The 13,358-nt window shown below is 45.5% G+C and overlaps 1 protein-coding gene across 1 annotated transcript; it reads right to left on the reverse strand.

Annotated features, from left to right (window-relative positions):
* Positions 1 to 10: 10 nt before the first annotated feature.
* On the reverse strand, positions 11 to 9,720 carry LOC132873766 (solute carrier family 35 member F3). Its single transcript, XM_060909570.1, has 8 exons — positions 9,645 to 9,720; positions 8,901 to 9,198; positions 7,994 to 8,213; positions 1,963 to 2,088; positions 1,649 to 1,841; positions 1,417 to 1,506; positions 467 to 603; positions 11 to 226 (listed from the first exon to the last, which is right to left on the reverse strand). The coding sequence occupies exons 1-8, from the start codon at positions 9,718 to 9,720 to the stop codon at positions 11 to 13; spliced, it is 1,356 nt and encodes a 451-aa protein (XP_060765553.1).
* Between the last annotated feature and the right edge of the window lie 3,638 nt (positions 9,721 to 13,358).

Below are 13,358 nucleotides of genomic sequence, written 5' to 3' on the forward strand. Positions count from 1 at the left end.
GTCTTATTAATCATGCTAATCCTGCCTCCAGCCCCTGAAGTAAGCAGCTCTTGGTTCTAGACTGGCAAAGTGTTGGTGCCACACTGGAACCAGTTTTCATGGCCGAGAGCCAGTTCTTAGGCACCGGTTCCGCACCAGCCCTGGAACCGCCTTGGAGGAAGGTGACTACAGAGACAGATCTGTTCGGGTGGAGAGTTACGCTGATCTCGAGAGCTGGATTTCTCCACTGTCCCAAAAATAAAAACAAACACTCAATGAGTCCACAGTAAACCTTATAGGTTTCATTATGGATAAAAGGAGCACATTGTTTGTGAAAGATTTTAATTATTTTTGCCTTTTCATTCAGTCAGACTGCATTTTAAACAAAATTAAAGTTAAAATAAAATTCTAAAAAGTGTTAATCAGTGTAGAGGAGGACAGGAGTGAGGATCATGTGTTAGGTGTTGAGTGTTTTTTGACTCCACACTGAACTGATCCACTGCAGAGTTTTCTGGTCCCAATCTTCCGGAAACAGCAGCAGTAGGAACGCAGCTGAGATCAAACCCAACGCTAACGAACGCATGTCACTGAGGGGAGGAGCCTCCAACACCCACACATCCACCGCTGTGTATACACACACACACACACACACAGTGAGGAAAAGTGAAATGTAGTATGGAATAGGTATTAGTGCTGCTGTACAAAGGCAAACTGCAGAATCTGTATATTATGGCGGTGGTAAAAGACGATTCCACAGCATTACCTATTCACTACTGGACCGTCTTTTGCCACTGACACAATTGCCTTTACATGGCAGAGTGTATGTAAACACTCAGGGTCATATTCAGAGGCATGTTACACACACACACACACACACACACACAGAGATTATTTAATGCTAAAGTTACATCAGCATTCATACCTCAAACATATCTTAGAATTACATTACAAAAACACGAGCATGTCTCAGTTACACTTGATTCTGATCTTGATCTCAAGCGCATGTTTCTTGCATGGGATTGGCTGGAGTGAGGAGCAGTGTTAAGTTCAGTGCCACTGTCTGACTGTATGATAACGACTCTGAGGACGAGGATTGTGGCAGCGGGTGTGTGGTCGAGCATCTGCTTTGAGTTGTCACAAGCCTGCCTCCTGTTTCTTCATTGCCCCTGAAGCACGAGAGTGTTCATGGCCCTCTGAGGAATATTTACACACAGAAATGAGGAACTCAGTTTGTATGAACACTGATGTAACCCTGTGTAATTATGCATTAGCCTGTAGCATGGTGGAGCTAAAAAAATCCTCCATGTGATATTCATGTCATCGTTGAGACAAACAGGTAACGGCTGCAGTTTGTGAGATTGTACAGGTAATAATGACTGTATGGTGGTCATGTGACTGCAGACTGCAGGTGGTCATGTGACTGCAGTGAGTCTGAACCTGCACTGGTTGGAACTGTGAGCAGGACCCCGAGTGAGATGAGCGCAGGATAAGTACACACTCCTCCCATGTTCACGAGTACATTAAACACTGTAAGACACACACACACACACACACACACACACACACACACACACACACAGAGTTAAAGCATGCATGTGATATCACTACTGAAACAGTGCTCAGTGTAGTGTCCCTCTGTCATGCGCTAGGTGTGTGTAGGTCTGTGTACCGAGCAGCAGTGATGCCGTGGTGCAGAGTGTGTTCCAGGGCACGGGCTCAGACGGATCCCAGAACTCCATGTGCGTGACATACAGCAGCACACACACCCATGAGTGTACCACAATCACACACAGACCCACACAGCACAACAATATGCTTGCTGGGCCAGGATCAAGTGTCCCTACACGTTTCCTGTACAATACCTGAGAAATGAAACACAGCCAAGAGACGCGCTGTTAATGAAACACAGCCATGAACAAGCAAGCACACACACACACACACACACACACACACACACACACACACACACACACACACACACACATTATACAGTGCAGAGCAAGAGGCTGATCCAACTGCCAGAGCCACTCCGGTGATAGAGTCGCTGTAGAAACCATCAGAGTATGCTAACATCACGATTCCTGTGATAGAGAGAATCACTGCGACCACCTGAGAGAGAGAGAGAGAGAGAGAGAGAGAGAGAGAGATTTGAGATTTTATGTCCCCTTTATTCAATCACTGAAGACAGCTCTACTTCAGAAACAATATATAAAATCACTAAAATAATGTGCAAATAATTTAACAAGTTAATAAATATATACTGTTTCTAAAAGATCCTAAAAAGGGACAAACACTCAAATATAAAAGACAGCTAGATAAAACAATAAAACCAAGATAAAAACAAAAAGATAAAAACAATTTTGTACATTTCCATAAATAGTAAGACAAAATAAAAAACTAAAAACTATAAGAACAGTAAGTCATAAGAATTAGAATCATTACCAACCATTAAAAATTAAAAATCAGCTGAGCATCATTTATCCGACAAAGGACATCAGATATTCCCCGTATTGCACAAAACTTTTCAGCATCATTAATCAAACCATAATAAGAATATTTGAGCTTCAGCCGTGCTCCCAACATCCCCCTCACCACGCCCACCACATCTGTTGGACCAGCCACAAGGTTATTATTTTTTCTGGTTTTCCAGATAGCCATTTTTGCCAAGCCTGATAAAAAAATTCAATAAACAAACTTTTCCCTTCTTGGTGACACTATATTTAGGCCCTCCTATAAACATTTCGTGTGAGAACTCCTCCCCTAGGGACCTGAACCACACCTTCAACAGTCTAAACAAGTCCTCTACCCGACTGCAGTTCAGGAACAGGTGCTCTACCTCTTCGTCTCGACCACAGAAGGAACACTCCCTCACTACTGCTGGATTCAGGTGTGCCACGTGTCTGTTTGTAGCTATGGCTTTGCGGCTCACTCTCCACTGTAGATCGGCAGTTCGCTTCTCTGTGGGGGGGTTTGTAGAGGGCTCACCAGCGTCCTTTCATAAAGAAGTCTAGGCCAAACAAACCTGACCACCCCGAGGCCTTCGGCCCTCTCAGTGCTGCCTGGTGTGTCACTTTTACACAAATAGTGTAGATTGCCTTCTTGGAGAGGCTCCTGAAGCTCCCCAGAACTGGAGTTTGAAAAGAGAGGAGCATGTCCCCATCCTCTTCTTGTGGTTGTTCCACAGCTGCTGGAACAGTGAAGGGTGGGCAATCATTGTTGTGCTTGCTCATCTCTGCGTCAGGTCTCCTTGAGGTTCCTCCACAGCCCTCAGGCAGCGCCTCTTGGAGCTCACTGATGAATTTTTCTACTAGGCGAGGGGACTGTAAGCCAGTGACATGTTGTATGAAGGCTGCTGATTTCCACCCATCGCCCTCTCTCAGCTGAGCCAGTGTCGTGCACCCGCTCCTCCACAGAGAAGCCTGTACGCTTGTGGTGTTCAGCAGTCTTGATGAGATCCATGGATTGTACAACAGAGGTTTTCTGAGGATCCACTTCTCTGGCTGAGAGAGGCTCCTGTGAACCGTAAACACCTGCTGCCGTGTTCACAGTGTCGACTGGTAGAAGTTGGGGAGGCTCCCCAACTCCATCTGCTGTGTGTTCAACAGGAGCGGCTGCTGGGTGTAGCCAAGGCCCTCCACTTTCCTCAGGAATGTGCTCGCTGTGTTTTTCCATACTGCATCTTCGTTGTATAGCAGCTTCTGCGCTGCCTGTAGCCAGAAAGTGGAGATCCGGCTGTGCATGCCGATCAGGCCCCGTCCCCCTTCTTGTACCAGTAGATAGAGCGCTGGTGCCCTAGTCCAGTGTTGGCCCGACCTGAAAAAATTCACCAGTCTCCTCTGCATTTCACATATGAGATCCGCAGGTGGTTCCAAGACACCAAGTTTGTGCCACAGGGTGGAGGCAGCCAGGTTGTTTGTCACCAAGACCTTCCCCCTGTAGGACAACTGAGACGATACCCAATTCCATTTTGACAGCTTGGCAACCACCTTCTCCAGCATGCCCTCCCAGTTCTTTTTCTTAAAATCTTCTGTCCCTAAAAACACACCCAGGAACTTCATCCCATCCTTTCCCCACTGTAAGCCTCCTGGTAATCGTGGTGGTCCAGTGTTCTCCCACCCACCTATTAGGAGTCCCTCACTCTTTCCCCAGTTGACTTTGGCTGAGGACGCACTCTCATATATTGCCAGACTGGCATAAAGTCCTACTACATCTTCCTGCTTCGTAATAAAAACTGTAACATCATCTCGCTGATCCTTATGAACCAGAGTGCTTAAAAAAAAAACTTTCAGTCTATTTGCCAGACACTGCTAAAATCTTATAGTCCAGGCAGAGAAGGGAAACAGGCCGCCAGTTCTTGAGTGAGCCCAGATCTCCTTTCTTTGGCAGCAGTGACAGAGCAGCACTCCGGCTGCTACTAGGCAGTAGCCTCTTCGTCTCACAGTCCTTCATCACGTTGTGATAGTCCTCCCCCAGCACTCCCCAGAAGCGCTTGTAGAACTCAGCCGGCAGTCCGTCTATTCCAGGCGCACGTCCTGCTGATTGCTGCCGAACAGCTTGTGTAAGTTCCCTGAATGTGATGTTGGTGTCCAGGGTCTCCTTCTGCCTTGGGCTGAGTTCTGGTAGTTCCTGAAGAAGCTGGGCTGTGCTCTCTTCATCACCGTTACCAGCTGCGTAGAGCTCGGAGTAGAAGGCCACTGCCAGCTTCCCCATTTCAGCGGGGTCCGTTGTCAGGGACCCATCAGGTCGACAAAGATGTAGCATTTGTCTCTGTTGTGCCGCCTTCTGCTCAAGTTTGAAAAAGAAAGCACTGGGGGCGTCCATGTCTGTCACTGCAGCCATTCTGGCTCTCACCAGAGCCCCCTTCACCCGTTCCCGAAGAAAGAAACTCAAGTCTTGCTTCTTTTCCTGCAGCGCCCTGCTCACCTCCGGAGTATTTTGGTTTTCTAAGTTGCTTTCAAAGTACAAAATCTCCTTCTCCAGCCTCTTAACAGTTGCTTTTATGTTTGCAGTAGCACATGCAGTATAGTTCTGGCAAAAAGTTTTTATCTGAGTTTCCCCACCTCTGACTCAAATTCTCATCTCATCATCTGTAGCCGCTTTATCCTGTTCTACAGGGTTGCAGGTGAGCTGGAGTCTATCCCAGCTGACTACGGGCGAAAGGCGGGGTACACCCTGGACAAGTCGCCAGGTCATCACAGGGCTGACACATAGACACAGACAACCATTCACACTCACATTCACACCTACGCTCAATTTAGAGTCACCAGTTAACCTAACCTGCATGTCTTTGGACTGTGGGGGAAACCGGAGCACCCGGAGGAAACCCACGCGGACACGGGGAGAACATGCAAACTCCGCACAGAAAGGCCCTCGCCGGCCCCGGGGCTCGAACCCGGACCTTCTTGCTGTGAGGCGACAGCGCGAACCACTACACCACCGTGCCGCCCCGTATCGAGAAACAGTTTTACATTAAAATGCCAATAATAATGTGGGTGTGGTAGTTTAATCATGTTTATGTCAACAGTTGTCATGTGATGATCCGTAAAACCATTGGGGAATATAAAAGCATTGATTATTCTATTATTATATGAACTGCTCACATATATTCTGTCTCGTCTAGCAGCAGAAAAAAACACCATCAGACACCTTCACCCATGTGTACTGTCTTGATTTTACATTTCTGCTTCTCTATACATTTACTAAACTAGCCTTTTTTATGAGGTTGTGAAGCAGCTGACTAGACTGGGGATGCGGCTCCTCCCCATTTCTGTCTAAAATAAAATCAGGAGTGCAGTTCCAGTCCCCCCATTACCATAAAACAATCTTTACCGCACTGTTGCAGCGTGGTGTCTATCTTTCCTAAAACACTCGAGCGCTCTGGGCCGCTATCAGGTGCGTAAACATATTTATAAAAAGAAACAAGGTGCCCTGAATTTCAGCTTCAACAACTAAACCCCTCCCCTTTACGAGCTCGGTTACTGAGATCGCTGCGACATTAATATTTCTTGCGAAGAGAATTGCTGCTCCTGCACTAGTGTTCGATCCATGACTTAAAATATGGTTCCCTTCCCTCCAAACACCCGACTCCACCTCATTAGTGCTGTCAGAATGCGTCTCTTGTAAGAATATAACCTCAACTTTTTAATTCGTAAGTATTCTGCTAGTACAGCTCTTTTATCACTTTCTCTAGCCCCGTTAATATTTAGAGACCCTAAACAGAAAGACTGCATTAGGAAATGAGAAAAAGGGCAGGATCAGCAGTAACAGAGAGGAAAACAGGAGGATAGACTTCACCACGTGACTTTATCACTTTTCCCCCGAGTGACGGGGGTCTTGCCCCTCCGCAATCTTGCCAACATTTCCTTAAGTCTGAATCTCTTTTTCCTGCACAGTACATCATAACCGACTGTCCGCTGTAACATAACCACTGACACAATAAACTTATCCAAATCAGAGAAGTAATCACTCGCCTCTACTGTTTTCCCAAATGTTTGATCTAAAAGCGTGTTAATTTCCTCTCGAGAGTCGAGCTGTTCATCCATCGCCTGCGAGCCCAGATCAGACAGGCTGGAGATCTCAGACAGAGCATCCTCATTCCCCGTCACCTCATCACCCCCTTCTTCTGCCGGTGGCTCTCCGGTGTTCAGTGCAGTGATGTCTGTGACAGGTGGGTCAGTAACGGGCTCTGGAGTGATGGTCTCTGCCCCGCTATCTGACCCCAGATCAGTGCCTTCCCCATCATTCAGCACCGCAGGGTTCTGATCCACTGACTGCCTCCGTTAGAGGATCAGTTTCTGTTTTGTTTTTATCCGCCGTGTTTCCCACTGAAACGTTACAGTCACTGATTTTTTGTCCCGCTGGTTCTTCCACAGCCGGGACGCTCGAGTCAGAAATCTCCATTTGTTTCTTTGGGTCCCTTTTGGACCACAACCGAACCATCGCTGGTCCCTTCGCCCTCATCGGCCTGAGCTTTATGAGGACATGCAAACTTTTTATGGCCGATATCGCCGCATTCAAAACACCGCATGCTCCCCGTAGTCGCATACAGATTTGTTTCCGTGTAAACCATGAAAAGAAACATCTAATGCTGGAGACTCGGGGAACATGAAGACCTGCCACTGAAAAGACAGCACATGTTTCAGGGCCTCGTTCTTACAGCCCAGTGGAATCATTTTACTTGTGCTGGAGAATTTCCCGAACCTTGAGAGCTCGCGCTCGATGTCACTGTTCGGGATAAAAGGGGGAACATTAGAGATGGCGACTTTAACTGTGGACGAAACTCGTGGCGTAATTTGCACAAACGCTTCATTTATCCACACCCCGGTCTCAACAAGACGATTCATCAAACATTCCTCCTTAAAAATATCACCACTGCTTTATTCATCCGAGACACCGAAGCGATATTTTCATATCCGACCTGTTTACCGACTGCGAGCAGCACATCCTCCACACTCGATCCCGCTTCAGGGACACACCTGATTCTGTGGCGGAGTGAAAGGGAAGGGCCACACCCAACCGGGTGAGACGCCATTCCTACACCCCGCCACGTCACCACTTTCCTCCGAACAAATCTAAATCAACAATTTACACAAATTCTTAGATAACGCTAAACTGAAAGTTATTTTAATGCTTAAAGCAAGAAATAAAGTATGAAAAAAGAACGGGATAAACCCCAAACAATCACGCTCTCACCGTGAATCCTCACACACTCACTCACTCACACACTCCCAGCATGCAACAGAGAGAGACAGACAGAGAGAGACAGACAGAGAGAGACAGACAGACAGACAGAGACAGACAGAGAGAGAGAGAGAGAGAGAGAGAGAGACAGACAGACAGACAGACAGACAGACAGAAAGAAAGAGAGAGACAGGCAGACAGAAAGAAAGAGAGAGAGAGACAGGCAGACAGAGAGAGAGGGAGAGAGAGAGAATGGCACAGAGACAAAGAGAGAGTAGTTGAGTTTTGCTGCACTGAACCTGCAGTGTGTGTGTGTGTGTGTGTGTTATGAGACCCTGACTCCCAGGAAGCGCTCCTTAAGGCAGATCCAGGTGAGCAGGAAGGTGAAGGCGGAGTTACAGCACATCACAGCGCTGCAGTCTGTGACTGACGTCCTGCTGAGAGCGCGCAGGTACAGGAAGCCCGACACACTCCAGAACACAGAGAATGGAGCGGAGAACCTCAACAACATCCTCACTGTTACCTCCCCATCACCCAGGAACCGCAGACACCGCCTACACACACACACACACACACACACACACACACACACACACAGCATGATGTTCTCCATGTTATTATTAACTCAGACTTTATTTTGCTGTGAAGATGCTGATGATGTGTTGATGAAAGTGTTCTGGTTTTAATGTTCTGGAGGTGTTTAAGTGACGAGCTGCGAGTGTTTTTTAGCTCCACGCTAATCTGAAAGAATTAGCTTTTAAAATCAGATTAGAGCTAATCAGCTTTAAAGACATTTTAATGTAAAATCAAATTAAATGAGCAGCTTTGTTTTTTACTTTAATTTAAATACAGTATTATAAACTCCAGCTGTAATATTCATCACGGATAAGTTCATTAATGTTTTAATCATCACAATAAATCATCACCAACTTATTGTAAAACACACACACACACACACACACACACACACACACACACACACACACACACAGGCGCTATAATATGAACATTACTGCAGTATTACAGTGTAACTACAATCACTTCATCCCACTCATCACTTTGATCACTCATCACTCTGATCACCAATCACCCTGATCACTCATCACTCATCACTCTGATCACTCTGTTAACTCATCACCCTGATTGCGCCGATCACTCATCACCCTGATCACTTATCACTCTGATCACTCATCCCAGTTTTAAATGGTGGTTATTTTGATGTAATCTGCTGTGAAACCGACCTGAACTGAACTCTGGGCTTCTCTCTGGGTTTCTCGGTCAGTAAATGTCCAGCGTAATACAGAGGGAACATCAGCAGGTTCCAGCTGCTGCAGAACCAAAAGATGAAAAATGGAGCGTTAAATTGTGTGAGAGTTTGTTTTGCGCTGTGAGCTGCCCACACCCACGCCGTCGCTATGCCGACCCCCAGCACAACGCCTGCCACCAGCCGCAGCATGGCTGTGACCGAACAGCGACACGGACACTGGCTTGGTGCCGACTCCTGCTCCGACACACACTCCTCACTCCTCACATCAGCCTCTGCACAGACACAAACAGAAATAAACATGTTCAGGTTCCATCAGGAGAGTTCACCCGCAACACGGCCCTGACGGAGGCACGCCACCCTCAAGAGGACTTAAAAACCCACATTAGTCTCAATTCTCTCAGGGAATAATTCTAAATTTACATAAACATGAAGAGAACTGAGTGTGATGCTGTAAAAAAGAATAAAAATGAACATATGAACATCGTCCTCTCTGAGTTCTACACTTTTATACCACATATATCACAGCTGGAGTAAAGTTCACATCTCACATCACAGTCATGCAGCTAACAGTCCCAGAGACAGGTATGAGCATGCTGCAATAAACTACATGAAACATTCTAAAGTGAGAAAGGCAACGAAAGGCAAACGCTGCAGTGTGTAATCTCACTGAAAAGTCTCTTCTCTTCTCAGAGTGAATTAAAATGCAGGTGGTTCGTACCTGAGGTGGAGGCTGTGTGCAGTGTGCCAGGTGGAGGGGTGGAACACGGAGAGACCTTCGCCGACAGTTTATTCATGACTCTGTGTGTGTTTTGTCTCCAAACCTCTCTGAGAGTCTGATGTGAGAGTCTGCTGAAAATGAGACGAGGCCCTTGTGCTGCAGTAAGCTTAAATGGACCTGATCCGCTCCCTCATCCCGAATTAAACTCCTGCTGAAACACACGGGGGTGAGAAGAAGAGTTCACGCACTCGCTCCATCACAGCTCACCTATAAACGACCCATAAACACAGACTGAGATCATAAACTAGACAAAAGTCTGGATTCAAAACCAGGAAATATTGAAATATACAAGACCAGAACCTCAACGAACCAGAAGGAAGAACGAGAACGCTTAAATGAGAAATGTAGGCTCACAAAACACAATAAAGCTCATTCGAATGAACAGGTGGAGACTATAATCAGAAGGTACGGTTGGGGCGGGGCTAAAACAGCATTGGACACCAAAACTGTGGAAAAAACAGGAAGTAAATGAAGAAGCCTTATGACACTGTTCATCCATCAGCATTTAACACAAGCATTCCAAGTTCACATTTCCAAGGTTGCCAGATTTTTCTGAAATAAACATATCTGAGATAGAGTTTTTCAATCACTTCCAGACTAGAATGTGCTCTTGCAGTTGCCGGCTTGTGAATTATCAGATCTTCCACACAGCCGCTCCAAAAATACAACACACACAAAATGGTAACCACAAATCCACGTTTCGGTGCCTGGATTCCAGAAGTTTCTGCAAATTGCAGCGACCCATTTGCTTCTCTTTAGTTTTCAGCAGTCTCAGCTCTGAGGCTAACATGTACATAGCTGCCAGTAACACAGCTACTACTACTACTCTCATTCTGGACTGAGTGCAGACTGAACACTACAGTGACTCACTATCGCCTCCTGTGGTATTACAGTGGTATTACGAGACGGATGGTGTGTCCTGTCTTGGGGCTAGTTGGTTAGCATGCTAACTTCAGTAGATATTTCTGCAACACAATACATACACATTTTGACATAATGTTAATGCTGTTCCTTCTTCACATTCTGTTGATAAGTTTAGTGAAGATGTTGAATGTTTTAAATGAAAATTCTTGCACATAGCACCTTTAAACCCAAAATAAACAGCAGTAGAATATCCAGACTGAAAGAAATAGAGGCTTTGTTTTTTTGTCTTTGCTGTAAGACGTGCACACACTGCACCCTGAATATGGCCCTAAAAGTACAAAAGTTCCTTCTGTACTGAGGAAGAGTCCAGTTTAGTGTGAAGTGCTCATGTTCTCTCACACACTTCACGTTATTTTATGATTATGGGATTAGAGCAGTATAGCGAGTCTTGAGGAAAGTAGAACATCATTTTTTTGAGTTTATATAATTATCATATTAGTGAACTTTTTATGTCCTCTGTCCTCCGTCCACAACTCCTCCTGTGCTCTCTGACTGTTCTGTCCCTCAGGAACCACATCTTGGGTTGTAGATGATATTTTCATCCACTCTTCAGTCTTTACGTGGACTTATTAAAAACTTTGATATCATCGCCGTCCAACGATTTGATGGTACCTTCTACATTGTAGGACATTAGTTCCATTTTGTATGTATTTATGTACAGGCCAATCGAGCAAGCTGCGTCTTCAACGAAGTGAAGTAGGGTGGTGGTAGACTGCCGAGTTCATATATCTAGGCAGCAACATTGCATCCTCCAAGAGAGATGTTGAACTTCATCTCGGAAAAGCCTGGGGAGCTCTAAACAGTTTGGATAAAGTTTGGAAATCCAACCTTCCACCAGACCTACTCAGGGGCGCAGATAGGATTTTTGAACTGGGGGGGACTGAGCTGTCAGCAAATGATTCCATTTTGTGTATGCATGTATGTGTGCGTGTATATATACACTACAGTTCAAAAGTTTGGGGTCACTTTGAAATGTCCTTATTTGTGAAAGAAAAGCACTGTTCTTTTCAATGAAGATCACTTTAAACTAATCAGAAATCCACTCTATACATTGCTAATGTGGTAAATGACTATTCTAGCTGCAAATGTCTGGTTTTTGGTGCAATATCTCCATAGGTGTATAGAGGCCCATTTCCAGCAACTCTCACTCCAGTGTTCTAATGGTACAATGTGTTTGCTCATTGCCTCAGAAGGCTAATGGATGATTAGAAAACCCTTGTACAATCATGTTAGCACAGCTGAAAACAGTTGAGCTCTTTAGAGAAGCTATAAAACTGACCTTCCTTTGAGCAGATTGAGTTTCTGGAGCATCACATTTGTGGGGTCGATTAAATGTTCAAAATGGCCAGAAAAATGTCTCGACTATATTTTCTATTCATTTTACAACTTATGGTGGGAAATAAAAGTGTGACTTTTCATGGAAAACACTAAATTGTCTAGGTGACCCCAAACTTTTGAACGGTAGTGTGTATACATGTTATTTCACCTCCCTCACTGCCATCACCAGGAACTACCTGCAGGCCAGGACAATGATAACATTTTAACATAGCCTATGGAAATCCAAAGTTTACACATTATCATCACGCACAGAAATTGCAAAACTAGTTTTAAAACCGCTAAGTTCCAACTGTTAACCATAGCGAGAGGCTGGGCTACGTGTGTGTGTGTAAAGTGTAAACCAGTGCATCCTGACTTTCTAACTCTGCCTGTGTGTTGCGTGAGCGGCAGTCAGTCAACAACTCTTCGCAAAGTTTCCTTATGAAACAATATGCTCGCTGAAATTATGGCAGGGAACGCCAGATTAAACATTAAAACTGCCTTCTGAGCACTGTATCTACAGGCTACCACCGAAAGAAGGAGGCTACCAGAAAGACTTCTCTACTCTGTACGATTTTACTTTCACTACGACATTACTTTGAACAGACTATCAAAAAATTGCAAGGTGATATGATAAAGTAAGGCACAGTTTACTTACAGTCATTTTTTTTTTTTAAATGATGCAATCGTTTTCTGCCTTTTGGCACCCTTCATCATGCCGTGTTGGGGTCCTGAACTAGGAGGCACTGTCCCCGATATGCCTGTCAAACTTGTTGTGGGTAACCATAGCAACCAAGCTCGAGCTCGCAACCTGTGCAGTCTGCGCAGTTGCAACTACGTCTGTACTGCTGTGCACCTCAATAAACCGAATGGTAATTAGTCTTTTGATTTTTCCGTGAGGTTTGCCTTATGCAAAGAAAGACAGCAGAGACGTTTTTTCCTCCCTATAAGTGGGGGGGACCAAACGAGGTGAATTTAAATCTGGGTGGGACGAATCCCCCCCGTCCCCCCCTCTATCTGCGCCCGTGGACCTACTAAAACGTAACTTCTTCAGAGCCACCGTTGAATCTGTCCTGGTTTATGGATCAACTACCTGGACACTTACCTTCAAACTCCAACCCTCACTCGACAGTGCCTTTACAAGAATGTTAAGAAAAGCTTTAAATATCTCCTAGAAAGACCATCTAACAAATAAAGGACTATACAGATTTATTCCCCCTGTATCGGCAACCATCTGGAAGAGAAGATTACAGTTTGCTGGCCACTGCTGGCGCAACAAGGAAGACCTGGCAAGCGACCTCCTTCTATGGCAGCCCAACACGGTACCACCTCTGTGGGTCGTCCCACACATACCTACATCGATCAACTGTGGGACGACACGGGCTGCCTAGTAGAAGAACTGCCTGCAGCAAT

Source organism: Neoarius graeffei, chromosome 25 (assembly GCF_027579695.1).
Source record: "Neoarius graeffei isolate fNeoGra1 chromosome 25, fNeoGra1.pri, whole genome shotgun sequence".
NCBI lineage: Eukaryota > Metazoa > Chordata > Actinopteri > Siluriformes > Ariidae > Neoarius > Neoarius graeffei.

What these genes read in the sequence shown, in the direction of transcription:
- LOC132873766 (XM_060909570.1), bottom strand. Translation starts at nt 9,720, where the DNA reads ATGAATAAACTGTCGGCGAAGGTCTCTCCGTGTTCCACCCCTCCACCT. An exon ending in CACAGTTCCAACCAGTGCAG is followed by an intron (nt 604 to 1,416) that starts GTTCAGACTCAC and finishes GTGTATACACAG; the next exon opens with CGGTGGATGTGTGGGTGTTG. An exon ending in CTCTGCAGTGGATCAGTTCA is followed by an intron (nt 227 to 466) that starts GTGTGGAGTCAA and finishes TTTTTGGGACAG; the next exon opens with TGGAGAAATCCAGCTCTCGA.